At 36.9% G+C, this 25,947-nt stretch overlaps 5 protein-coding genes across 7 annotated transcripts; 1 reads left to right on the top strand and 4 right to left on the bottom strand.

Moving 5' to 3' along the window:
• Window positions 1–1,923: 1,923 nt before the first annotated feature.
• Window positions 1,924–3,440, bottom strand: LOC140795578 (uncharacterized). 3 transcript variants are annotated; one of them, XM_073148250.1, is made up of 3 exons: window positions 2,840–3,440; window positions 2,180–2,721; window positions 1,924–2,081 (listed from the first exon to the last, which is right to left on the bottom strand). In XM_073148250.1, the coding sequence occupies exons 1-2, from the start codon at window positions 3,148–3,150 to the stop codon at window positions 2,208–2,210; spliced, it is 825 nt and encodes a 274-aa protein (XP_073004351.1). In that variant the 5' UTR covers window positions 3,151–3,440; the 3' UTR covers window positions 1,924–2,081; window positions 2,180–2,207. The 3 variants fall into 3 exon arrangements, with proteins under 3 accessions (XP_073004351.1, XP_073004350.1, XP_073004349.1); XM_073148249.1 differs by having other exon boundaries at window positions 1,924–2,086; XM_073148248.1 differs by having other exon boundaries at window positions 1,924–2,721.
• Window positions 3,441–4,537: 1,097 nt separating this feature from the next.
• LOC140795485 (choline-phosphate cytidylyltransferase 1-like) lies at window positions 4,538–10,040 on the bottom strand. The gene is made up of 8 exons (XM_073148059.1): window positions 9,733–10,040; window positions 8,203–8,316; window positions 6,981–7,076; window positions 6,665–6,707; window positions 6,390–6,545; window positions 6,187–6,267; window positions 5,020–5,118; window positions 4,538–4,913 (listed from the first exon to the last, which is right to left on the bottom strand). The coding sequence occupies exons 1-8, from the start codon at window positions 9,858–9,860 to the stop codon at window positions 4,830–4,832; spliced, it is 801 nt and encodes a 266-aa protein (XP_073004160.1). The 5' UTR covers window positions 9,861–10,040; the 3' UTR covers window positions 4,538–4,829.
• A 730-nt stretch (window positions 10,041–10,770) lies between these two features.
• Window positions 10,771–12,912, bottom strand: LOC140795486 (small RNA-binding protein 11, chloroplastic-like). The gene is made up of 4 exons (XM_073148061.1): window positions 12,743–12,912; window positions 11,852–11,920; window positions 11,671–11,777; window positions 10,771–11,204 (listed from the first exon to the last, which is right to left on the bottom strand). The coding sequence occupies exons 1-4, from the start codon at window positions 12,870–12,872 to the stop codon at window positions 11,100–11,102; spliced, it is 411 nt and encodes a 136-aa protein (XP_073004162.1). The 5' UTR covers window positions 12,873–12,912; the 3' UTR covers window positions 10,771–11,099.
• A 482-nt stretch (window positions 12,913–13,394) lies between these two features.
• LOC140794701 (probable pectinesterase 8) lies at window positions 13,395–15,630 on the top strand. The gene is made up of 5 exons (XM_073146835.1): window positions 13,395–14,003; window positions 14,143–14,314; window positions 14,438–14,644; window positions 14,977–15,236; window positions 15,367–15,630. Exons 1-5 carry the CDS (start codon window positions 13,606–13,608, stop codon window positions 15,521–15,523), a joined length of 1,194 nt encoding a protein of 397 aa, XP_073002936.1. The 5' UTR covers window positions 13,395–13,605; the 3' UTR covers window positions 15,524–15,630.
• Window positions 15,631–23,133: 7,503 nt separating this feature from the next.
• LOC140794760 (protein RGF1 INDUCIBLE TRANSCRIPTION FACTOR 1-like) lies at window positions 23,134–25,496 on the bottom strand. Its single transcript, XM_073146927.1, has 4 exons — window positions 25,096–25,496; window positions 24,182–24,256; window positions 23,927–24,067; window positions 23,134–23,837 (listed from the first exon to the last, which is right to left on the bottom strand). The coding sequence occupies exons 1-4, from the start codon at window positions 25,273–25,275 to the stop codon at window positions 23,499–23,501; spliced, it is 735 nt and encodes a 244-aa protein (XP_073003028.1). The 5' UTR covers window positions 25,276–25,496; the 3' UTR covers window positions 23,134–23,498.
• Between the last annotated feature and the right edge of the window lie 451 nt (window positions 25,497–25,947).

Raw genomic sequence — 25,947 nt, forward strand, 5'->3', positions numbered from 1 at the left:
CTGAGAATTTTACCATGCAATCCAACCAGCACATATGGACCAATATGCAGTTGACAGAGAGCAGGCAAGGACCAATATGATGTTTGATTTCTGGAAGCCTTTTGCTGAGAATATTTCTTTTGGACTATTTATTGCAAGAGATGATCTTTCAAACTATCAACAAGAAGAAAATTGTCTGTGAACTATTCAACCTGAATAATGGCTTCCACTATTAACACGAATCTCTCCTATGACTATTTACTTAATTTCTGAAGTAACCGAGAAAATCTGATATAGTTCATGAACTTCTTCTATGGCTCATACTACTGGATGACTCCTTCAGGTTGGCATCATTTGAAAGACTTACAGAATTGATCACAATGAAGCAAGCCTGCCTGACATTCATATCTTAGTATTTGAACTGCTATTTTGTTTCCAGAGAATTGTCAGAATGGAAACTTATTAGTCTATTACATTCCTCCTGGGAACTGAAGAAACTTTAGTCTATACTTAATACAAGAAGACAGTGTTACTGAGAAAGTTAGTTAATGAAATCTTCAAGTTAATCTGCATAACGCTGACTAAAATTGGTTTGTTTTTGCACTAACTACAGATATAGATCAATCCAATGGAGTGTTTCCCTCTTGCAGGCAAGAGGGGTTTTCTCACGCCGTCGTTGGCGGTTTGCCTCCTCTCCCCTACACCTAGCCTGGAGAGAGATTTCGTCCCCCCCTTTGGTTGGTTACTTACTCTCTCCCTCTCCTCTCCTCTCCTCTCTCTCTCTCTTTCCTTCCTTCCCCCTCTTCTTTTTCTCCCTTCTGCGATCCCTCTTCTTCCCTCACAGTCGTCCGCCCCTCAACTCCTCTCTTGTTGGTGCCTCCGCCGCTGTCGTCGTCCATCCCCTTGAGTGGCGAGGCAGAGGTCTCGGCCGTCCTTCCCTCAAATATTTTTCCAAATTTTTGGACACTCTCTCAACAAGAGCCATTCCTTCTCCTTCATCTTCTTCTTAGTCGGAATTCATTTTCCTTCTTGAGTTCTTAGATCCCAATTCCGAGACCAGTTTGTGCCCATTGGGATTTTATGTGACGTATTATAATAATGGGTTTCTGATTGATAAGACTTGGGAATTTTCTATTGAAATTTGTCTTACAATCTTATTTTAGTTCTTGGACAGAGCAACTATCTAGCTTGGTAGATGGGCCAATATAATCTCAATTATAACATATATTGAAAATTCAAATAATATCTGAATCTACTGTTATACATTGTGGAGAGGCAAATTTTGGATGGCCTGCATGCATCTTAGTAGGCAGCCATTTATTCAGTGGGTTTTATACTGAAACATTGTACATATCTGCCATTGAGAACTTAAAAAAATATCACTCCTATTTATATTTAATTTTCCAAACATTACCAATCTAACTCTCTTTCACTATTTTACTCACTCAGCACTTCTTGAATCTTCTTTCCTTTCTATTCTTCATTAATATAGTAGATACATTAGAAGCTTATTATCGTATACATAAATGAATACGGGAATGGTGTTATTGAAGCATTTCCAGTTTAAAGGTCTGGAAGAAAGGGGGAATATATTTAATTATCGTATAATAACAATCTGTTGAATTCAACCAGTCTTATAATTCATTGGATCCAACCTTAGGGAAAAAAAGCTAAGACTCAATAATTGTCACCAATTAGCTAATCTGCATATGGCCCAAATTTGGATTTCACCATTTTGATGCTCAATTACAGTCCCAATATTCTCAAGAGAGGTAATCAGTAGAATTCTGCAATTAAGATTATAAAAAAATAATGCAGAGATTTTTTTTTTGTGGGGGTATAATAACAAACACACAATCTATATCGTCGAGGATTTCGAGGTGTAATATTAAAAGTTATGAAGTATTCGTAGATCTCTCCAACTAGTGTGTTTGTTTCTCAAAGTTTACAATCAAGAAGCCCTTCTTGTGACCTATATATAATAAATATCCAAGATTTGAAACATTACTAGAAGAATAATACAGCATAAAGATAGATAGAGAAATATAGGAAAAATTGGTTTTCTTCTTCTTCTTCTTCTCCTTCTTCTTCTTCTTCTTCTTCTTTCCTTGTAAATGATAAATCTAAAATTTGAGTAATAGAACAATACTTTGTGTATATATTCACCATTCACCAAAGGATAGATACTATGCTAACTCACCTAGCAATTTAGCCTTCCATTTCTGGCTCTATGAACAACCAACCAACCCTTCGATTCTACTTGTCACCAGACTCGGCCCTTGGCGCTCCAAAGTGCCCCTCACCGCCCGGTAAAGTTCCACCCACGAGCTCGTCGCCGACGACCACGGCCCGCCCTCCGAGAGATCGCCCCAAAACGTCAAATTGGGGCTCGGCGGACATGCCGCGACGACCAAATCCATCACGGTCGCTGGCCCCACCGGCGCCCGTGGGAAATTGACGGCCAAGTTGTCGACTTTGTGCTCGTAGATCTTCCCGTTACGGTCCAGTTTATACCTAGAAGTCCCCTGGAACCTCCCCTGCGCCTCCCACGGCACTCTCGGCACCCCTTGCAGTTCCCACCTGATCAAAATCACGTTCTCCGACGGCTGCCACACCCGGAAAATCTCCAACCCGATCTCCCGAAACAGGATCCGACCGTGAAACCGGAGAGCCCAAAAGATCAATTTGTAGTTCTCGATGCCTTGAAACGTGTTTAACGAATCGATGAACGTGATATCATCACTGCGAAGAAGAGAAAACAGCACCGAAATGAAAACAAAAAAGATCAAAACTTGCGTCAGAAAGAAGTAAGATTTGCACTCCGACTCCAAATTGGCGAATTGGGTATTGAGGATTCGACCGGTAGATGTCGTAATTGAGGTCCTGGGAGAAGAGATTGGGCAAATCGTCTCGGAGTGTGCGGACCGCAACGCCGAGGTTGAGGTAAAAATCATCCTTTTGCTTCTTGGTCCCTTCCTTCTTGGTTCTACTACCGGCGTCGATTTGGTGCAAAGCGGGAGGCTTCTCTCGTAACACGTCACGGGCGAGGAGGGCGGAGGAGGAGGAGGAGGAGGAGAGAAGGAGGGGCTTTGTGGAGGCATTTGGGGAAAGTTTTGGGTGAGGAGGGAGCAGGGGAGGAGGGGCCGAGAGTTTGGGAAGGAAGAAAGCCATCTTCTTTCCTTTTGCCCCCCTTTTATTTTCCCTTTATTTTTCTCTTTCCCCCTCTTTTACCCAGAGGCTTCTGCTTCCATGGCTGAGAGAGAGAGAGAGAGAGACGAGGGAGAGTTTAGTGGTTTGAAACGTTGCAACGAGTCTGTGTAGAAGTTTGGATGATTCAGAGGTGTTGAATGGTCATACTAGATTTTGGATGGTTATGATGATATTTGTTCTGCAGAGATGGGGGGGGGGGGGGTGTCGAGTATCGACTAGTCCTTGTTCGTTCCGGTTCCAGTTCCAGTTCCAGTTCCAGAGGTCATTTGCATATAAAGAAGTCTTTTAATCTTTAAAATAGTACAAATATGTTCTTGTGAGCACTTATTTTGGTATAAAGATTTATATTTAATATAAAAAATAAACACATTTAGTTTTAATAGCTCAATCTTAATTATTACTAGAATTTAAGAAATTTTTCTGTAAATAACCACACTTTGTTCCAATGTTTCACTCGAAATTAAATTTATCCAATCGTGAGTCAAACTTAAAAAGCTAGCTGAAATCTTAGCTCGTATTCAGTGAGAAAATGAGAAAAAGATTTCGTGTCAACTCGGTGTTAGGTTCATTTAGCTTGGCAAGTTAAGTCAAGCTCAATCAGAGAGCTCAGTTTAATTAGCTAGAGTTAAACTAATAAATTTATAGAATTAAAAATCCAACTATTAGACATAAATCTAATGAGTAGAATATTAATTAACTAGTAATTAATTTTCAATCGTTAGAAAAATTGAATATGAAAGCCAAGATTGTAGATATATTTGAGCTAATGGAACACAGCTCGTTAATATTTCGAGCTCAGAGCGATTCCAAATAAAATTTATCTTGTAGTCTAGACCTTGGAGTAAGCATTAATTCTTCCATGGCCCCTAGACAAGGGCTAGTAACAGAATGAATTGTTATTTTAAACAGTGATTTATGCCTTCTAAAGATTTTATAGTTAAAAGACAGCATAAATCACTGATTAAATATAATCTGCTAAAAAATAAATCACTGTTTAAAAGACAAAAACAGAACTACATAGTTTCTAGATTACAAGATAAACACCACCACATGGTTGAAAGACAAAAACGAGATAATCTGCTTAAAAATAAAAATAAAACACAATTTTCAAACATCTCAAAGATTCCTTACCTTCATATGTGAAAAACATTTTACAGATGAAAAGCTGTCACTACATAGTTTCATTTACTTGATGCAGAACAACTTCTTGCCGTCATGAAGACAAAATATAGTTTTTCCAACATCTTAGAGCTTCCCTACCTCCACCTTTAGAAGGCCATTGTTTAAAAGAAAGACGGCATTACTCATGTTTTTGTCATCACAGAAAATGGGGACCTAAGACAGTTAATAAGACCAAAACTCAAAACATCTTAGGATATATGCAGTCAAATTGATAAACTCGAATCAATTATTGCTGTTATGTAATTACAGGTTTAACAAATGCATGTCAAAATAAACCAAACACCACAAGGGAATAAGATGACCTTTCCCTGTAAAGCGGTAAAAAATCAGATTGATGACGAAGTAGATGATAAGTGGAACAGGCTATGTGGGATTGTTTTAGTTATTTTTCTGCAACTTGTTTGCTACATCGCATTCGCACACCATAATTTGCATGCAGATAGATTGCACAAGTTTGGCTACTCGTCCTCATACTGCAACAAACTAAAATCCCTTGATTGCGCCCTAAGACTCTCCTGGATTCGCTCTTTGATGGCTGTCCCCTGACGTATTGAAAAGAATAAATATAAATACATATATGTTTAGCGTACATAATGTATAAGGCAATTAGCAATTATATCAGGAAAGGGAGTATGGTTTCTTAATCACCATTGAATGGCATCCCTCCTCAAATTTTTCAAGAAAACCAGCAACCCAGCGATCTGCATTCTCCACCCACTCCTCCTGAAGTTTTGCAACTGTATTTAACTGCACAAGTCAAAAGTGCATAATCAACATGGATAGAAGTCAAAACCTTTAAGAAAATAAATTGGAAAAATATCAATGATTACTGAAACCATCAAAGGGAAAGGCAACTAAACAGATGGAATACAGAATTTCTTTTCCTTTTCTTATAGCATAAAGTCCGTACAGGTCTATGCCCGCGTTCTCTAAGACCTAACATTTTGATTATACAGTTGACATCAAAAACATCAGATTCGCTCTCATCACAGTTGGAAGCATATAACAACTTAGTAAATGTTACAATTTTTAAGTACTATAGTATATTAGCCCCGAACTCGATTAGTTAGTCACATTTCTTAGTCTTAATTTTTTAAAGAATAAACTTAATTATATATGAAAAAGATAAAAAGATATTTGGTTATTGAACTAGTTTAGGGATCCCTAAACGAGTTCAGGGAGTGTCTCTAAACTCAAAGCAAAGCATGGCCTTAGTCTCTTCCATTGGATTGGATTATTACTTATTAGCCACTTGATATTAGTCAAATCAGGAAGCTGAACCAAAAACCAAGTGAACCATCGAAGAGTATCATTGATCCAGCAAGGGACTTGTCTCCTTTCTCCTTTCTACATGCATATCCTTATCCTTTACAAGAAGGCTAGGTAGTGTACATGTTCTTAACATTTGCCTACAGGAATATCTAATTGAATTTGCAAAGAAAAAAACAACCAAATTGAGGCTATCATCTAAGTAATGGTGTCCTAGAACCCTGAAAATTGTACGTTAAAAAAAAAATATAAGAACCCTCCTTCAAACTGTTTGGAAAGCTGAAATTAGGTCTACGCCCTCCTTTCTATACCAAGAAACCGAAAGAAGACAATGTCGATTACATTCACGTTAACTTTGTCTATCTTCAAGTGATATGCTACTCAAGCAGCTACCTTACAACAAAGGGGAAAATAGAATGAATAATAAATTAGGAAAATATGCTTCAACTGCTTGCACAATGCATCATCAATAAATTACTTCCCGTCTCTGTTCCAACATTTGTTTGGTTCTCATATAAACTAAGATATTCCAGTTGTACAAAGTACCTTCTCGCCCACTTTTTCTTGCTGCTGCTTCACTTTGTCCTGCAGGTTCTTTATCCCCATGTTTACTATCAACCGTTTTTCCTGGCAAGATAACAAACAAAAGGTAAGTTGCCCAACTCCAAAAGTCTGCCAAAATAGTCCAACAGAGGCAGCATATTAGAATTCCTATTAATAGCATGCATACAAAACATCTTATTACATACTTTAATGTAGCTGACACCAAGTTCTTTCCTAGTATATCCCCGTGCCAAGTTGCGCATTACATACTCGTTGTAATCTTTGACAATCCTCATTATAATATCAGATGTTGATATCCCATCTGTGCGTTTTGTTTCCTTGAACTTACCAATGGCTTTGACCTGAAAGCACATAAGGTACTTTAATTGATTGGTGCAAAAAATAAAGGATAAGCGGTTCTGGATTTGAGAAATATTGACTGACAGCAGACGTATGACGTAAAGAAGCAATTTGCACTCACAAATTCATATACATCCGTGCCAGCTCCACTTGTATCAGTATATCTATGTAGATGTGATAGGAAGAAAAATAAAAAGTTTGAATTCTTATTAAACAAGGATTGACAAAACTAATAAACTGATTAATATAAAATTCACATGCATTCAGACCAAGCAAATAAGGCTCATATACATGTATACACAGATATATTTTTCTAAAGCTTCGAGAAAAAAAGTCAAATTCTGCATGCATTTGACATGCAAAATACATGTATCAGTAATATAATTGACAAAACAAATAGATAAAGCAGATAAAGCATTTGGGTTAGGATAACTTACGGAAGAGAGTCATGTGCAACGAAATCGATCTTGTGCTTCTCAAGGAACTCTTTTGTGATAACCCAAGGAGCATCAGGAATAACTTCATCGACCCATCTAACAAGGTAAAAGACAAACCTCGAGTAAAACTACGAATTCATTGGGATTTTCAATTATATATGCTCTTATTATTTCAAATTTAAAAGATAAGGGTTTCCCAAGGGATTGTTGAGAAATGATCAATCAGAATCATTCTCTTTTCTCATTTTCATCATAACTTTGGATCTATGTGAATCCACGCATTCAAATTGAAAGGTAAACCACCGCATAGTAGAAAATGCTAATGGAACTTTCAGACCATTCTAGATTCCAGGCCCACAAGAATTACTATCATAATTAGAATAGAAAAGCATAGTATTCTCAAATAATCGTGGTTGAATTTGTGTTTCTTCATTTATGATTTTTGGTTTCGTTTCTATTGCTCAAGTTCTCAGTTTCATCTGATCAATACCATTGATTATAAAGATGTTTGTCAATGCAAAAAATAGTAAAAGGAAACGAAAGTGACTAGCTATCTAAACACTTATGAGATCACACATAATACAACCTGTAATATCTGTCTGCATACGCAGTACCTTGGCTTCCCTCATACTGTGGCCTGATCCTAGAACAATGCAAGAACTAAAATAATAGACTAGAGTTATCAAGCAAAGGGAACTTCAATCACCAGACAAACTCTTATATTCCTGTCAAGATAATGAAGCTTCATTCATCAAGAAAATATTTCACATAAACCACGAAGTCCAACCAAAATATTATACTGTATCAGAGTGCAAAGCTAGGCAATATAGCATAAGCAATCTAAATATTCGACAGATACAAAATGGTTACTAACTGTGAGACATTACTACTAAGTTCACCTACTTTCCGGTGGCGAGAAATGTGAAAACAGTGAAAGTCATAGATTAGAATTATTCTGTCATCAGTTACTCCTAGAAATAACCATCCAATCAAGTCTCCAAAGATAAATATTTGATGGTTCAACAATAATTACAAGCGCAAGATGTCTTTGAAGTTGGAAACTATGAAATTGCTTTCCCATAAGAAGTTAGTTACATTAAGAAAGCAATGAAGACATTAACAAAATGAGAAAAGCACTCGTTATGCAGACCTTCATAGTGTAAGAGAATCAACAAATAATAGTTTTAGAAAGCAAACAAAAAAAGAGAGTCAAATAAAGTACTTGCAATGACGAAGAGATTCGTAACGCTCTACATCGGTCATAACAGTCTTCCCTTTGTATTTGTGTGTCAGTTCATCATTGCAGCATCCAACAAGAAGGTACGTGTTTGGAAACCTGTATCACAAGAAGCATAATCTCAGGTTCACTTATTTCACGTGACTAAAGGTAATGCTAATCTTACTACAAGAAGCAGAACCTAGCATATGAGTTCCTTAAACAAACAAGCATGTGCCAAAAGCCAGAAACAGCCAGCACATTAACATTGCTGTCCATATGGATATTAAGGAAAGATTTATCCACCATTTTCTCAATTTCATGTTCTGGAATATGGGGAATTGTAAGTTTCTAACATAATATTATCGATGTAATCCTTCTAAATTTTCTAAACTCAACATACCCCATAACTTAAAGCTCACATTATTGTTGTGAATAATCGCCTAATCATCAACTGCTAAAATACTTTCTCTATCCTCTTTAGATAGATCCTGCTTCCTGACACCACCACATTTAATCTAAAAATTTCAGCCACAACTAGGCTCTACACTTACTAATATAAGTCAAGTACCCTATGTTAATTGCAACAATTACTTCAAGGAGTTTCTATTACCTATAATGACCAAATATACAGGATATAATTGAAGAAAACTGATCTCACATAAATAAAATCCTCTTTATTTAGAGCTGCTGAGCCTTGTTCACTGGTTTGGCCATTGGCTGTATATGCATATACTCACGAGATACAATTTTTTCACATATATATGAGAGACCTCATTAGACCATGATTCCAAGCACATAATCTAAGACATGGAATAGACGCACCACAAACCTAATGTGTCAACAAAAAAAGAAAATAGAGTAACTTACAATACATATCTTGTTTTCTTAAGGCGTGTAACTAAACACAACAACACATGTTATAACTGAAGATCCTCTCATGTAACAACAGTTAAAATGGTAAGAAGCAAGTCCACATCACTAGAATTCATCTTCATGTCCCTCATCTTTCTCTTTTTTTATAATCAACTTTTTCTATCTTCCTTCTACCTTCTCATTCTTTAACCCTCTGCTAATCTCATAACCAACATTTCTTTGTACATAAGATTAAAATTTATGAACCACCTATATATGAATACATCTACGGATCCCAGACCCAATCAAGAAATTGGCCTAGAAACACCTGAATTCAAGAAATTTGGGCCTTTCTTTCCCCACTGCACTTCGATCCGACCAGAGGTTTCCTAATTTATTCATCTCATGTAATGATTTAAACAATCGACATGACCTAATCTATATGAACTTTTACTGATCAGTGACACCAAGAAATAAAATCCATACCAATACGAAACTAATAATTAAACGAGAAGTTCAAAAATAGAAAGAAGACCCAATTCGGGAGTCAACTTTCCCGTCGAGAACGAAGCAATCATATGCAATAACATGTCAGAAGCGAAAAGAACCCAACCGAGAAACGCGAAAACAAAAGAAAGGAATCGACGGGGGTGTAAAAGAAAGAGGGTTTCATCGGATTACAGTTTCTTGGCTTGCTCGAGAGATCTGGCGTGGCCGAAGTGGAAGAGATCATAGATACCATCCGCGTAGACTCGGACCGGCCTCTCCGGATTTCCTTCTACCTCCTTCTCGGGCTTCGTGTCCGCCATTGGAGTTCGAAATCGCGAGCTACGCCGAGGCGAAAATCTTGTGTGTGTGTGAGAGAGAGAGAGAGAGAGAGAACGCGGGGTTAAATGGCAAAATGCGAAAAGTGCTGCCTTTTCTTCTCTTTCTTTTTTTAAAATTTTTATTTTATAAACCTTTTCTCTCTTTCACTTCTCTTGCTACGTGTTTTTGCATATGACCACCTATATTAAACTTTATTATCGAAGCTCTCTATATTTGCAAATAGAATCCTTCCTTCACTTAATATTTGTAAGAACAAGCATTTCCTCAGTCATTGTTTAAAAAATATGTCTGTTTTATTTCTTTGACTACATACTCTTAAAATGATTTCTTGTATAAATAGAAAAAGGAGGGAAGAAGAAAAGGCACAGCACATTGTGAACGTTCTTATGAACTAATTGGAGGAGATTTTAATATATAATAAAAGGATGAGTAAATATAATAAAAGGAGAAGGCTTCTCACAAAGAAAACTAAAATGTAGGATAAAGAAAGAAAGAAAAAAGGTCTCAATCTGCATAAGTGATTGTGAAATTGAACTGTTCGCCTTTTGGTCATGCCCATCAAATCTGACTCTATACCAAGTCCAAAGAGTGATATGGGTGTCTATGAATGCTCAAATATCATGTATCCCTCTTATCTCTCTTATTCTGTCAAGTTCATTATGAACAAACTTTCTTGATATAAAGATGGAAGTAGTAAACTGATCATTGAAAACACACTGAAATAAGTAGCAAGATAAGATTCTTATATCACGTGATATAATGGAGTGATAGTTATTCAGATTAAACACTACTAATTTGGTGTTTCGATCAATACTAATAGCAGGGTGAAGAAGAACTGAAGAATAGGAATTGCATGCCTCCAAACTAAGCAATAGCAGCCAAAATCAGCAATTTGATAGCAAAAGTTACATAAGATGGATTAATAGTATGTGTACACAGTGTGTCAAAAGAGGTATATAAATATTCATGTACATGCACAATACTTGACAATTGATGAGTGAAGGAAGTACAAAAGGCAACTATCTTGATCTATGCTTCATTAGGGTGGCAGTTGACACCGCATTGTTAGATGCTAAGGTCACTTTATGGATCATACGGAGCTCAGAGAAACGAAGTTGTCATCCTTGGAGCAAGCAAACAATATAGCATTTATAATTTTCTCGAAACAATCAGGGCTAAATGAAATCTTCCCCATCTGTGGATCCTTAAGAGATCAGCTTCTATATATTCTGTTGCGAAGGAGGACCCGACGTAATTGGATAAGCAGCAAATCCATTTTTAATGGGCTTAGCAATCTCAGCATAAATAGTCCTACCGTCGATCCTCTGGAAAGGAAAAGAAGAGCAATGAGTTTTGTCGGGCGATTAGAAACTGGACAAGGAAAAGGAATCAGCTACAAGAATGAATCGTGAGGACAATAATTAGTGTGCTTGCACACAATGGCATCTGATAACTCTGCGGGCTCATAATGAACTACCCCAGCAGCACGTTATTGAAGTATGGAAGCAACACATCAGCAGATATATAGTAGAAAATGCCTACATGTTCAGGGGAGAAAGTAAAGTTGGCAGTAGCTAATATGATGTACAAAAGAAGACTTCTACGAGCTACCCAATTACTAAAACCTCCAGAAATCAAAGACTTGTATATCCAAGTCATTGTAATGTTCGTTATTAGAACTACAAGGTTGTCGGGCGATTAGAAACTAGACAAGGACAAATGTTTAGACCTGCATCTTTCTTGGTTTCATGAAAGATCAAGAAGAAAAAAGAAAAGTTTGAGATATTACACCTTTTGATCCATTTGCTCCAATGCTAACACAGCATGATCTTGAGAAGAATACTGAATAAACGCATAGCCTTTTGATCTCTTTGACTCTTCATGTTTAGCAAGTTTAACTGCCAAAACAGGTAAATATTAACTCCAATGATTCTGATGACCTCATTCTGGGAAACAAAAAAGAGAAAGTTACCCTCTACAATCTGCCCAAACTTTGAAAACAGTTTGATGAGAGTGGCTTCGCCTGTAGAATATGGCAGATCTGTAGAGCAATAAGAAAAATACAAGACAGTAGGAGATGAGTATAATAGCAAAATTGAAGAATGACTCTCAGAAGACAGCAAAGAACTCCATGGAACTCAATTAATATTTTCCATGCGATTCTATGCTCAATATTCTGTTGTTTACACATAAATGGTATCTGGAGATAATAGCATGAGCTTACAATGTCTATCAGATTCAGTTTGTTTGAAAGTTTAATGATATTTTTTCCTTAAACTCTTCAACTTTTAAGGTCATTAAAATGAAATCCAAGTTAAAATTTCGGTAATGATGTTATCAATCAAATTATAAGGAAAACTGAAAGGAAGCTGTTACGACAAGGTGGTGAATCTTGGAAGACAGTAATCAAGACAGAATTCTTATCATGTTTTAATGTCTCATAAAACTATAGAAGTGTCTTGGCACTCGAAACTCCTAGCATAAATTGATTAAAGCTTTTTCATTTTTCATTTCTAGTAGTCTAAAGATAGAGGATCAAAAGTGCCAGTCTCTAAACCGTAAATTTAGCACTATAACCTTCCACTGAATACTAAAACTAAACTCACTTTCTGGACCCATCATCTATTAATTAACAGAAGTAAAAAAATCCAACAATCTCCCTGCCACATCACAATAAATCCATCTTACATTTCCCCGAAATAATCCAGCAAAAAGGTATTGTTTGAAGAATAACACAAAAAGAAGAAATGGGTCCTTCTGAAATATACAAAAATTGTGAAAGAAGGAAACAACGAAAAGATGGACATAAATCGCAGTAAAAAGTAGTGATTTGAAGCAAAGAAAATAAGGGCATGCGGCTCACTTCGGACAAAGACTCTGCTCCCGGGAGGAAGATCCGGATACCAATCCATTAAGTTCCTCGCATTCCGCTTGGTAGAAGAAGAAGAAGAAGAATAAGGCGAAGCCAAGATCAACGGCGATATCGAGCCCATACCAGGGAAGCGAAGCTAATCGTAAGTCACAGAGGTGAGGATATGGAGAAGAAAAGATAGAATTCGGATTCGGGTAGGAGTCCATTAAATAGCTGGCTATCCGCATACGTAGGCCCTGGCAGCCTGGGCCTACGTGATTTGGGCCGCATTCAGATTCCAATTTGTTTAACTTAAGGCCCAAATGGCTATTTTCATATTGGGCCCATTAACTATGTAACACCTCCGAAATGCTCCTTTTAACTATGTCTATATTGGTCTCTAGGGATTATTTTACCTTTATTTTAGAGAAAATAAAAAGAGATAAAAATTGATAGAGGTGTTACAATAAATAAATAGGTTTACATGAACAAATAAACTAATAGACATATCAATTGGCTTTGGAGGCGTGAAAAAAGAAGCACTCAATTATCCTAGCACTCATATCCCTATGCTTTCATGTGAAGGAAGAAGTAACTAAGTAATTAATCCTTTTATCATTGCATTCCTATATATATATATCAAAATGTTTGTTGCATTCATCTTGAGTAGTTAAATTAATTTTCATGCCATCAAGAACCTTAGCAACTTTGGTAGGTTGACTGACATATTAAACTTGAAGGCAAAGGTGGTTTGCATCTTGCAAGGCATGCCATTTAGCCTTGTTGCTAGCTTCAAGTGCATCTAAAGTCTTCCATCCCTTATACCTACTGGAACCTCCTCTTCTCCTCTCATCCAAATTCTAAATCCAATCACTATGAGCTCCAGAATTACTTCACTCACTCTTCTATCTGCCATTCTTGTAGCTTTTCTCTCCACACAACTTATATTGCAAAATCCACCATACCTCAAATTTCTTCTCCTCACATCATCTTTGCTACCTAAAGCACCACTCTTTTCGAGTTACTTTAAGAGCTCGCAGAAGAGCAACTATTATCACCACCGTCACCGACGCCACAATGATGCAGCTTCTAATAGCTCAATCTGTGATGGTTTCCCCTCTAACTTCCCTCCACCCAACACGAACACAACATCCATATTATGTGTCGATCGCAATGGTTGCTGCAACTTCACGACAGTGCAATCGGCAGTAGACACTGTTGGAAATTTTAGCCAGATGAGAACTATTATATGGATCAACAAGGGCATATACTAGTAAGCTTGATTCTCTCCTTTTTCTTTTTTTATTTCTTCCATTCTAACATTAAAAATGCTAAAATACCTCTCTTTTTTGTTAATATTCCAATACTATTTCGTACTTGGTTGTAATTAATCACGATCTCCATGATGATAGCGAGAAGGTAACAATCCCAAGGACGAAGCCCAACATCACATTCCAAGGACAAGGATTCGATACAACAGCGATTGCATGGAACGACACGGCCAACTCGTCGCACGGCACGTTTTTCAGCGCATCCGTCGCCATTTACGGATCAAACTTCATTGCAAAGAACATAAGCTTCATTGTACTAACAATGCCACACCCATTAGCTCACTTTTATTAATTTCTTGAGCAAATTTTTAAGGACTAAAGCTAACGTTTTATTATTATTATTATTATTATCATCATTGCATGTAACACGTACTAGAATGTTGCACCTCTGCCAAATCCCGGCGACGTCGGAGCTCAGGCGCTCGCGGTTCGCGTCGGCGGCGACCAGGCCGCCTTCTGGGGTTGCGGGTTCTTCGGGGCTCAGGATACGCTGCACGACGACCGAGGAAGACACTATTTCAAAGAGTGTTTCATACAAGGCTCTATTGATTTCATCTTTGGAGATGGCAGGTCACTGTATGAGGTAACTTAACTTATTTCAATGCAAAGACTCTACTTTTTTATAATAAAAATTTTAAAAAAAATGCAAGACTCTACTTACTCTGCTACCACTTAGAATTAATTCTAAGGCAAGTAATTAAATGAGAAATGAGAAAAAAAAATTTATTACAATCCGTGCCGTGTGACATCTTCTGCTTTCTTGTGCCTTACTTGATAGGCTAGATTGACCCTTTTCTTTCTTTCTTTTTAACTATCTTTTAACCAAAAGGAAAAGATAACAAATAAGAAAGATAAAGGTTGAGGTTGACTTTGATACCATGTCAAAGTAGTTTACTTTATATGCTCGTATTTCAGGATTGTAAATTAATTTCAATAGCAACACCAGTCCCGGTTGGCCTCAAGATCATCAATGGAGCTGTCACTGCACACGGTCGAGCATCTAGTGACGAGAACACTGGCTTCGTGTTTGTGAATTGCTCGATCGGAGGAACCGGGAGAATATGGTTAGGTCGAGCTTGGAGGCCTTATTCTCGCGTTGTGTTTGCTTACACCACCATGTCTGATATAATCTCTCCTGAAGGATGGAATGACTTCAATGATCCGACTAGAGATCAGTAAGCACTAATCGTTTATATACTTTTTTTTTCTTATCCTTCTATTAGAATTTTAGATAACCCATAAATGTTAACAAATTGAACTGTAAAACTAATTTGACAAGATTTTCTTGTTCTGGTGCCCTAACAGGACCATCTTTTATGGAGAGTATAAGTGCAGTGGTGCAGGTGCAAATATGACCATGAGAGCTCCTTATGTTCAAAAGCTTAATGACACTCAAGCATCTTCCTTATTGAACACTACTTTTATTGATGGAGATCAGTGGTTGCAACCTTATAGTAGTTAATCTTTTATTCTGTAATGAATTCTCTCTACAGTTGAAGATGTAGATTCCATGAATATATCTTTCATGTATTCATTCGTCATTGGAGAATGTGACTATATAATTCATCACCTGAATCCTCTAAATTATTTTTATATGTTGTGAGGACCATTTTCACACTTGCCCAAATACAGATAATAATGAAAACAAAAGGCTACAAGTGGATATAGGTATACCAAAATACTAATAAAAAAATTAAAAAAAAAAGGTGGTGCAAAAGTTAGCACCAAAGGACTTGGTTTTCTCCTCGTTAGTTGGATATCAACCTCAATCCTAGGCATCATAGATTGAGTCAAATCTATTGGATACCATGAACAGAAGCTGTGGTGAATGTCTCTATTGAAATCTCTTCCCTCTTTCTCAAGTAGAGCTGCCATTAGATCTCCTTGGCATCATCCCCAAGTTGGAAGGGTTAATGAATTCCTCATACTGATCATATAGCAGCTGCCGGTGGGAGTATCCTATGTGATCCACTGCTGTTGGTTGAGGAGGTTGTTCATTAAAATTATTGGGCCTGCAGTTGATGATTGGGCCTTTGCTCAAAGCGGGCCCTAACGAATATGGGCTGGAGGGGATGCCTGTGAATTGTTGCACCATGGCGCGAAAATTAGTTGTGTCGGTGTTGAGCAGCATCGTCGGAGGCCTTTGAGAGGCTCTCGTTCGTCTTCGAGCAGACTTCCCACCTTGACCCTTGATGCTCACTGTTGACGACTTGGAAGCTGATACGGTAGCAATCGATCTTGATATGCTTGTTTCTAGGGCGAAAAGTGTGTTCCCGAGCATCGATGGTAGGGCGGTGGAATTCGAGGTCCAATTCACCCGGCTCAAGCTAGGGTCACTCATTGTATTGAGTCACTGGATAGATATTTGATAGGAATAGAGAGGAGGAGAGGAAGCCATATATATATATATATAGAGAGAGAGAGAGAGAGAGAGAGAGAGAGAGAGAGAGAGAGAGAGAGAGAGAGAGAGAGAGAGAGAGAGAGACTTTAAGGGTCAAATGAATGGTTGACCTTGATTAGATCCTGGCCGTTGGAGTAGGCGTCACCTGGGAATCTTGAGCACTTTGCGTGGGATTGGGGGATTACGCCTTCTAGAAGAAAGCGTGATTCGAGGAAGGGGCGGTTGATTCGGTTCTTGCTGACGTAGAATCTCGGGCGCATGACATCAGTTGTTGTTTTTTAGATGAAAATAAATTAATGAAGTTATCTAGATCCAAATGCAACAAGGATTAACAAATATAAAGTAAATAGTTATAGAATTAAGTTTAGCCTTGTGTTGCATTAACTTAGTTTGGCCCATGGGCTTTGTAATAATTGGGCCAAATTTTATCTCAAAATCAATGCTTTCCAACTATACGGTACCTAACACTTCTCATAAGGGTTTTTTTCTTCTTTTTTTTCCTTCTTGTAAATATTATTTGGTAATTGGCCAACAAGGTAAATGTAACTTTTCTTTTGGGGGTGTGACAACCAACAATTTTATAGAGAGAGAGAGAGAGAGAGAGAGAGAGAGAGGCAAATAGGGAGACAAATGGTCAAAGTTCAAAGTGATGTACAATGATAGGGATCTGAATAGCTGCAAGCTGCAAGCTGCTCCCCTTTCTCCTGCAAAATTAGATGGCCTGGGGGGAGAGCAGTGGGGGCCCAACAACCCAAACCCAACCTCCCCCTGTCCTATTGCTTTCAACTTTCATTATTGGGCCTTCTTTCAAACAAACCAAAACCAAACAAAAATTTTAAAATTTTAATTTTTGAATAAACACTTGTTCCACTTTTCCACCATTTTCCAGAAGAACTCTCATTGTGTTGTCATCATCATCAAACCCTCTCGTTCCACAAACTTGACACTACTACTACTACTACTACTACTACTACTACAACACCTACTTACTCCCATACGACACTCTCGACTATATGTGTTGCTTGTGGGAGGGGAAGAGACACCATTCTCTAAAATGTTCAATAATTATTTCCTCATGCCAATGGCATAATCGGCAGTACCACACTCTTGAAAAGTGTGGGACAAAGTGAGGAGGGTGGGGTATATAAGCCGCCATGAGAGAGAAAGAAAGAAAGAAAGGGTGTAAAAGCTGACATGGGTGGAGCAAATGGATGAGACCATCAGCTCAGATGGGTGGAAATTCTGCAGGTTTATTGGAGATGGACGTTGCAATACATCGATGGATGGATTTTAGGTTGGGAGATGAATGTCATACTACATGCATGCCATATTGCCATGGCTACCCATTTGAAGTGCTGTGCTAGTAATAATCATCTAACTATTCTGAAAGCTTAAGCCAGTAAAGAGCAACTGGATCTTATACTCTAAAGAAAGGTGCAGTAAAACTGTGAAAAATCAAGAAGAATTTACTGATGATGAGAAGAAAAAACTTGGATATGAACACCATGATCACTGTCAGAGATTGGTGGCCCACATATTTCCAACTTGTACCAATTGGGTCAGCCAGGATTGTCCTATAGACTTCCATGGGAACAGAGCAAGCCTTGCAGCTTTACCCTGCCCCTCCTTTTCTCAATTCTAGTAATTTTGGGCAAAAGTTCACCATCTGCTACCCAATTGATCAATTCTTTTGACCAATTTGGGACCACAATTTCCTGACCCCAGCCCTTATCTTTTTTATTTTCCTTTTGACACATCCATGAGCATTGGATTATGTCTCTCTGACTGTCTACCCTAATCCAGGACCACTTTGAAATCTATCTCTCTATCTACCTACATATACTCTCTCACACATTTAATTAACTGCACGAGTAGTAGTTGGTCGTTGTCAAAGACTGGAAGCCAAATTGAGTTCCTTCTCACTGAGACATTCATGTCAGTTTAAGCTCAATATCTATGGCCACTTGGGCCTAATTGATGCATTCCATGACTTCTTAATGTTCTTTTCGAATTTACAATTAGGAGTCCTGAAACCAAACACAGATATAACACTTAATCCGGTAAAAAAAATTTATTTATTTATTTTTAATTAAAATATTGAAATCAATAATCTCTATATCATGAGCTATGAAATAAGATTGAAAGTCTACTACTGTTCTGGGTAGCAACTAGCAGCTAGTGCTGCAGTTGTAGTACAATCTCTGCTACTCCTCATGTGGCAAACTGCTTTGGGTCTTTGGCTTCTCCTCCCCAGACTCTACATTTGAGCATGCAAAGTGTTGTCTTGTTATTTAATGATGCATATTTTGATGAATTTAATTTGGTATATTTCTAAGCGACAGAGTGTATATATATATTCCTTTCCACTGTAGTAAGAGAGATGCTACGTATACATACTTTGGTTCATTAATAATAATTTTCTCTCCTTTGGAGAATTATTTCATATTTGTATAGAAGTAAATACTGAGGGAAAGAACAAATACAAACTTTATCTCAGCGACGAACTTTGGGTTGACAAGACTAACGGATTTTAATATCATTAAAGAGATGCTCTCTTCACTTCCTCGTCTCCTCCACCACCACCTCCTCATCCTCATCCTCATCCTCCTCCTCCTTCGATGCTTGTGATTGTGAAGTGACAAATCGAAGCCATAGAAATAAGAATTTCCCACTCCAACGGTTTCAAAGACCAAAAAAAATAATGTCAGCCGTAACGCCGCCGACAATTCATACCACCTGTATGTCATATATTTGCCCACCCACCGTAAATCTTTTCTTTCTTTTTTTTTCATATAAAAGGAGTTTTTGCAAATAACCCCCTTACCTTTTTTTTATCTTCCGGTGAAGAAGGTAATTTTACGAATCACACCTTATAAAATACTATTTAGCTCAACTCCGACCACCTTTTCTTCTACAGAGAATTAAATCTTCAGTTCGGGGACGGTGAGGATGATGAAAATATGAGATTTGTATATCATATTAGAAGGTACGTACCCTCTAAGTTTACTTCGTATATATTAACTTATTTCTACATAATTTAGTGAGATATGAAAAAAAAATATCTAAGGGATAATTTTGTTATTAGCAACTTCTTGATGGTAAAAATTTTCTTCCGACGCTAATGAAGTATATTAATTTCAGCCATTTGCATAGTAAAAACTTTAGATAAAAGAAACTTTATCTAATGTACCCAATCACGGGTACATTATCTTTCTTAGAACTATCTTCTCTGTGTGGTGTCAAAAAGAAAAATCAAATATTTAAAACAGAGGAGGTCTTTTCTGAAAAAAGAAAGAAAAAAAAAAAGGAAGAACAACAACAAAAAAATATTGGGTTTATTTGTGTGTGAAGGTGGAGCCCACCAACATGTACATCTGTGACCCATGATGGCATGGACCCCATATGCTGGCATGACAAGACATGACATCCTTAACAGTCCAAATTGGAGGCTGACTTGATCCTGCCAAGCCACCTAGCTATTGGGCTACCTGTAGGCCAGAGCCCATGACATTACAACACACTTCATGCTCATCAAAACCAAAACATCCATCCATCCATATGACTCATGCTCATGGAGAAGATAAGGTAGCCCTCAATCATTCAATCTCATCTGAATTGAATTGAATTGAATTGAATTAATTCTCATTTCTTTTCTCTTTTTTCTTGTTGGTAGGAAGAGCTTCATGGATTTTGATGCTATCTATTATAAGAGTTCTTCTTGTGTGCCAAGTCTGCTAACATCTAGGCCATGTGATGGTCCCTATTTGTAATAACAATACCCTCTTAATTCTTTCTCATAGGAATAGGAAGGACTTTGCCTTTTGATTTGGTTATGGTAGTACAAAAGTTGTCAGCTTGTAGTAGTGGTGCTCTAATGTGAGGGTGTCAGTGTAATTAATCATGCATATCTGACTATTCTGATCATGCTCGTTATAATTCTGCAGGTTTCTTATATTTAATTTTTGATTATAATTATGACTAGCAGATGCACGCAATTGATATACCAACACCTATGTTCAATTGATCGGCACTAAAATCTCAAATCTTCTTCTTCTGTCGTCGTCGTCGTCCGCCTCACCGGCCGGCCCTAGGTTAAAATGAATGTTTAAAGAGAGTGATAAGCACCTCACTCAAAAAGATTTTGAGATTCCATGATCAGGTCTTTGACTTAGTGGGAGGACCATCTATAGTCTCATGATGTACTAAGATCTACACCTCCCCCTGGCTCCTCCTGCCAATTGCCTGACTAGATTCGCATCTCATTAGAGATGTTCAAAAGATCTCTTTTAATGATTTGAAACTCAATTTAATTGAGTTACATTCTTGTCATTTTAAGACCATAATAAAAAATAAAAATAAAAAAAGAGTTCAAATTAGCAGGTTTATGTAGAAATCCATTTTTTATTTTTATTTTTATTTTTTAAAAAAAATCTTTTATTTTTTTTTAAAGTGTCCGTACGATTTTAGTTTAATTGATAGGGTACCAAGGCATCCAACATAGCTTTGAATTATGGGATATAGGCCATGTGGTATGTCAGGGGACCTCCAGGGAAAAAAAAAATATGGAGCGTTATTATCGTGTGTCACGATTAATATGTCATTTAGCCAACATGCACGAATCCTGTAGGCAGATGCATGCATGTAAATTTTCTCTAATCAGTAGATTATAATTTGTATCGATAAAGTTTTCATGATACTTTTAGAGAGATAGAGGAAGATGACGACGTTATAAATGACTTCTTTTAAGCCCACCATGATGCAAAGTCATGCATAATATAAGAGCCAACATTTGGCCCTCTGTAAATAGAGTATTTATCAGGGATTTATATGCAAAATTACTTATTTGAAAATGATTATAATAATAGTAGAATAAGTCGAGAAATTTATACAGGACTTATTTTTCTTTTCTTTTTTAATTATAAAAAATGGATATCTGAGAGAGTGAAGTAAAACAATACTAATTTCATATGACCAGTTAAGATTAGGAGGCATAAATTATTAGTTCAATCATTTGTCTTCGAAAATAAGAGAGTTTTTTTTACATAATTGTTATTATAATTTGTAGTAAAACATTCCTAATATATTATTATTATTATTATTATTAAATATATATATAAATAAGTAAAATATTTTTTAAAATATTTATCAATGAGATATGTTTTGTTGGAATATGGTATTAGGTATAATATTAGATAGCTTTTAAATTATTTTTAATAATTTATACATGCATATATATATATATATATATATATATATATATATATATATTTGGATCTAGATTGTTTTACAATGATAATTAATTTAGATTTTATTATTGTAATATTTCAGCGGTAATTATGAAAAATTCCTGAAAAGAATAGACGAGATGTAGTCATGCATAATATACTAACACGAGATCCCCCTGATCTTCTATATCATCTTATGATTTAATGAGAGAAAATTTGAGGTGATATAAAATTAAGATAAAGTACATATATTACTCCAACTTTTAGTTTATTCAAAATTAATATTTCTCATTTATTGTAGGCATGCATTATATACATGTAAGTATGCAATGTATAATGTCACCATTGGTTTCTTCTCTTTATTTCTTCTCATAAATATGCAATCCATAGTTAGTTAAATCAAAAATAAAATTATAATTGAATTTATGAATAAATAATATAATGTTTAGTTGTAAATAGAAAGCAACTTTCTTTAATCTATATTAGAGGAAGATAAATAGTTGTGGTTGTTTGTTTCTGTTTTTGCAAAACCGTCTACATTTCTGATTTATAACAGAAAACCCCCCCAAAAAAAGGTTTATTATATTGATTGAATGTTTTTATATATTTTGTGGTTGGTTTTGCATACAAGGGGTGGTGGGTTTGCAATGCGATCCAAAATTGGCGTCGGCTTACAGCGACAGGACGCAGTTTAAAAAGGCAAAGTAGGGGGGTTTGGGAATTCGGAATGTTTGTCTTTTTGGTCAATTTTTGGCGAAATCCCCCAAAACAAAACAAACTTACAAATTAAGACCACCAATAAAAGCCAACCCTTCCCTTCCCTTCTGAAAACGACCTCAACTGCACTCTTCCCACTCTCCCCCCTCTCTATTTATTACACTTACACACACACTCTCCTCTCTCTCTCTCTCTCTCTTACTAGCAATTTGGCTTCACAAAGATCAAGCATGCATGTGATTCGTACGCTTATATTATAATAATAATAATAATAATAATAATACAAATTTGGAATCTTTTCTCCGTTTTCATGTTTATATGATGGATAAAAGAAGATAATATAGGTAATTAAAAAGTTAAAAGTTTGATGGTTTTAACTAGTTATAAAAAAAAAAAAATATATATATATATATATATATATATATATAAAAGGTACATTGCATGCTAAGGATTCCAGAACTTAAGGAATATGATGATATAGAAGAGAAAGGGGAAAAAGAAAATAGAGAAAAGAAAAGCTGCCAATAGGCAGAAAGATAACCACCATCCAGGTGATATTGGACAGGAAGAACTCTGTTTAGAGAAGCCCACAGTGGAGACCACTACGACTAGTACTTGCCATCCTCAAAATAATAAATTCCTATAATTAATATTCTTATAAGCTTTAATTTTGTCTAGTTTGAAAGAAAGAGAATAAGAAAAAAATAAAAAAAAGCTTACAGAAAGATGTAAAGATATATATAAAATATATATATCAAGTCATATATATTATATTATATAAATATGGAAGTATGCATATTCCATTACATCAAATACAAAATTGGTAGCCAAAATGAGCCTGGAAAATGGTCCATTCTGGCCACCTAGTCAGTAACGGAAATGCCCTCAGACCCCATAAAAGAGAATGCCCAAAATGCCCCCCCCCCCCCCCTAACATCAATAGGGGCATTTTGGGCAGGAGCTCTACATTAACAGAAACACACATACATTAGGTCAGGTTCTATACTACCCCTTCTCCCTTAGGGTTTTTTTTTCTTCTTCTTCTTCTTCTTCTTCTTCTTCTTCTCCTCTGATGCTAATTACTATTGAACACTTCATGAGAGAGGAGATCTATGAGGTGCACCCTTCCTCCTATTGTTTAGAGAGAGTACAATTTGAGGGATGAATCCTCCTCCCTTCTTCCTCTTCGGCATCATCTCGGGGATCTCTGCCCTATTGGAGTCGGGTCGGCCGCCATTACTGGTCCCCGAGCAGCCAGTGTAGTGCATCAGTGAATCCTCAAGGATCGAATTGGACGTGATATGGCTATCGTCGTCTACCAGGTCGGATCCATCCATACGGAGATTCTCAAAGTGCGAGAACGCAAAGTCCGACTCGTCGAATCGGAACAAAATGCTCGATAAATCCTCGCCTTGTAGCATTACATGATCAACCTACAAAAACAATTTTAAAAAGGAGTAAGAAAATTGATACATACTACATATTTGCATACAACACCCTAAAGAATGGGAAAATTTTGTACCTTGCAGGCAAGGCAGCAAAAGTGGAAGGGCTCTTGGAGGATCCTGTCACAGGTCAAGCAAATGTTACCAGAGCCCTTGAAAGGCCTGGACTGAGGCCTTGGCTTGAGAAAGATCACCTTAGCACTGTTGATGGTGTAGGGCTACACAATCAAACGTAATTTAATCAAACCACGAGGGGGTAATTCGCAAAAAGAATTGATTAAGGGGAAAAAAGAAAAAGAAAAAAAGAGATCATCAAAGAGTCGGGGATTAACCTGAACGTAAGTGCAGTCAATTAGCTTCTCAAGATCATCCAATCTCACCACATCGTTGTACACGTACCGACGCACCTAAATCACCATAAATAAAATTAATCACAGGGTCCACATTGCAAATTATGTATAAAATTAACAATTCTTGGGGATTTTTTTGAGAGATGATTAGGAAATAATTGGGTTCGTTAAGGTCCGAGTCATTGGGTACTTATGACCAGTTTGACCAAAAGTGGGGACACCCCTCCCTCGGAAAGCAAGGGCATCATGGGATCATGAGTGAAAGGACAATTATGCCCTATGTCACCCGTACCATTTGTGGATAACCCTGGCCACATTTGTGAGGGCAGAAACGTAACTTCACCACTCGGCGGTGTTGGGGTAGGGCGGGGGAGCGGCTAGGGAAGAAGGTAGGAAAAAAAGAAGCGAAGCTTTTCCCTTGCCCTCCAATGGATCACCAAACCCTTTTGGGTAAAAGGAAGTTTGAAGAAATAAAGAAGAAGATATAATACAAAAGGAAACAAAAGAAGGGAGAAAGCTACCAAAAGATAGCAAAACAAGTTGCATGCCATGAAAATTTTTATAAAAAAAACACTAAAATTCATCTCGCAGCGAATATTTATGATACATAAGGTGCTATTAATGTCTACCAAATTTTTTTAAAAAAAAAATTGAGAGAGAGAGAGAGAGAGAGAGAGAGGGGTGCATGTCTCGAGAAAAAAAAAAAAGGCTGAGGACTACTACTATTTCTAGCCTCAAAACTTTCTCTTCTTTCTTTCTTACTTCCCAAGAAAAAGATGAACTCAAAAGGTCAAGTAAAGAACTCAAAAAACTGATAGGAAACTATTTTGCAAATTCAAATCTCAAAACCAAGCTAAAAAAGAAAACGAGTAAAGGAGAGAGTGAGAGAATTAAACCTGAAGGAGAGGGTGAGAAGGGTGAGAAGGAGCACAGTGAGGGCATATGCTAGTGCAGCAATCAAGGCAGAAGATGTTCTTCTCATTCTTCTTCCTGCTCTCATGCTCTCCACACCCAACAAAGAAGCTCTCCTCCACAAGCCCACCAAGCCATTCTGGCAAACCTCCTTCTCTCCCCATCTCTCTCTCTCTCTCTCTCTCTCTCTCTCTCTCTCTCTCTCTCTCTCTCTCTCTCTCTCTCTACCTCTACCTCTACCTCTCTCTACCTCTCTCTCCCTATGTCTACCCCTCTGTTATCTTCTTCTTCTTCTCTTCTTTATAGTGAGGGAATTCTCTCTCTCCCTCTCTCTTTATCCATCTCTCCCCCTCTCTCTGTGTAGTAATATATATATATATATATATATATATATGAAGAGAGATATATATAAATATATATAAATATGAGTGTATATGTGTAGAATTCTGAGCTTGGAAGTGGAATGGAAGGGAGGGGGGTGACGAGCCAACCTGGTGATATTTATAAAGAAAGGTGTGTGGTGGCAGGAAAGGGAAAGAAAGGAGAAAATTTTGGAGAAAAAGAAATAATCGTAGTAGTCATAAATAGTGAATTAAATGAGGGGTGGAAAAGATATACATAAAATAAAGGGTTATAATTGGCTTGTGTTTTGTAGCTGTTTGCTCCTTTTATTGGTATTATGAGGAATGTGAGGTGAGACTTGCAAATTGGTATTATTTATAGGTATTTGGCTATTATTTTTCCTTTTTTATATGAGTAATACTGAGCTCACATATATTTTTTTTTACAAAGTATCCTATAAATAAGATAATGTCTGAGTTATCTTATGAGTTAAT

This window comes from Typha latifolia, chromosome 9, assembly GCF_019914945.1.
Source record: "Typha latifolia isolate L0001 chromosome 9, TyphaL0001v2, whole genome shotgun sequence".
Classification (NCBI taxonomy): domain Eukaryota; kingdom Viridiplantae; phylum Streptophyta; class Magnoliopsida; order Poales; family Typhaceae; genus Typha; species Typha latifolia.

Coding starts and splice junctions, on each gene's coding strand:
- LOC140795485 (XM_073148059.1), bottom strand. CDS start 9,860: ATGGCGGACACGAAGCCCGAGAAGGAGGTAGAAGGAAATCCGGAGAGG. Junction 8,317..9,732: donor CTCGAGCAAGCCAAGAAACT/GTAATCCGATGA, acceptor CTTGTGATACAG/GTTTCCAAACACGTACCTTC. Junction 4,914..5,019: donor AGGAGGGATGCCATTCAATG/GTGATTAAGAAA, acceptor TCAATACGTCAG/GGGACAGCCATCAAAGAGCG.
- LOC140794701 (XM_073146835.1), top strand. CDS start 13,606: ATGAGCTCCAGAATTACTTCACTCACTCTTCTATCTGCCATTCTTGTA. Junction 14,004..14,142: donor ATCAACAAGGGCATATACTA/GTAAGCTTGATT, acceptor CCATGATGATAG/CGAGAAGGTAACAATCCCAA. Junction 14,645..14,976: donor ATGGCAGGTCACTGTATGAG/GTAACTTAACTT, acceptor CTCGTATTTCAG/GATTGTAAATTAATTTCAAT.
- LOC140795578 (XM_073148250.1), bottom strand. CDS start 3,150: ATGGCTTTCTTCCTTCCCAAACTCTCGGCCCCTCCTCCCCTGCTCCCT. Junction 2,722..2,839: donor CTCAATTACGACATCTACCG/GTCGAATCCTCA, acceptor TCTTCTTCGCAG/TGATGATATCACGTTCATCG.
- LOC140794760 (XM_073146927.1), bottom strand. CDS start 25,275: ATGGGGAGAGAAGGAGGTTTGCCAGAATGGCTTGGTGGGCTTGTGGAG. Junction 24,257..25,095: donor CTTCTCACCCTCTCCTTCAG/GTTTAATTCTCT, acceptor ATGGTGATTTAG/GTGCGTCGGTACGTGTACAA. Junction 24,068..24,181: donor TTGACTGCACTTACGTTCAG/GTTAATCCCCGA, acceptor TTGATTGTGTAG/CCCTACACCATCAACAGTGC.
- LOC140795486 (XM_073148061.1), bottom strand. CDS start 12,872: ATGGGCTCGATATCGCCGTTGATCTTGGCTTCGCCTTATTCTTCTTCT. Junction 11,921..12,742: donor GAGCAGAGTCTTTGTCCGAA/GTGAGCCGCATG, acceptor ATTGCTCTACAG/ATCTGCCATATTCTACAGGC. Junction 11,205..11,670: donor TGGAGCAAATGGATCAAAAG/GTGTAATATCTC, acceptor TTTCCTTTCCAG/AGGATCGACGGTAGGACTAT.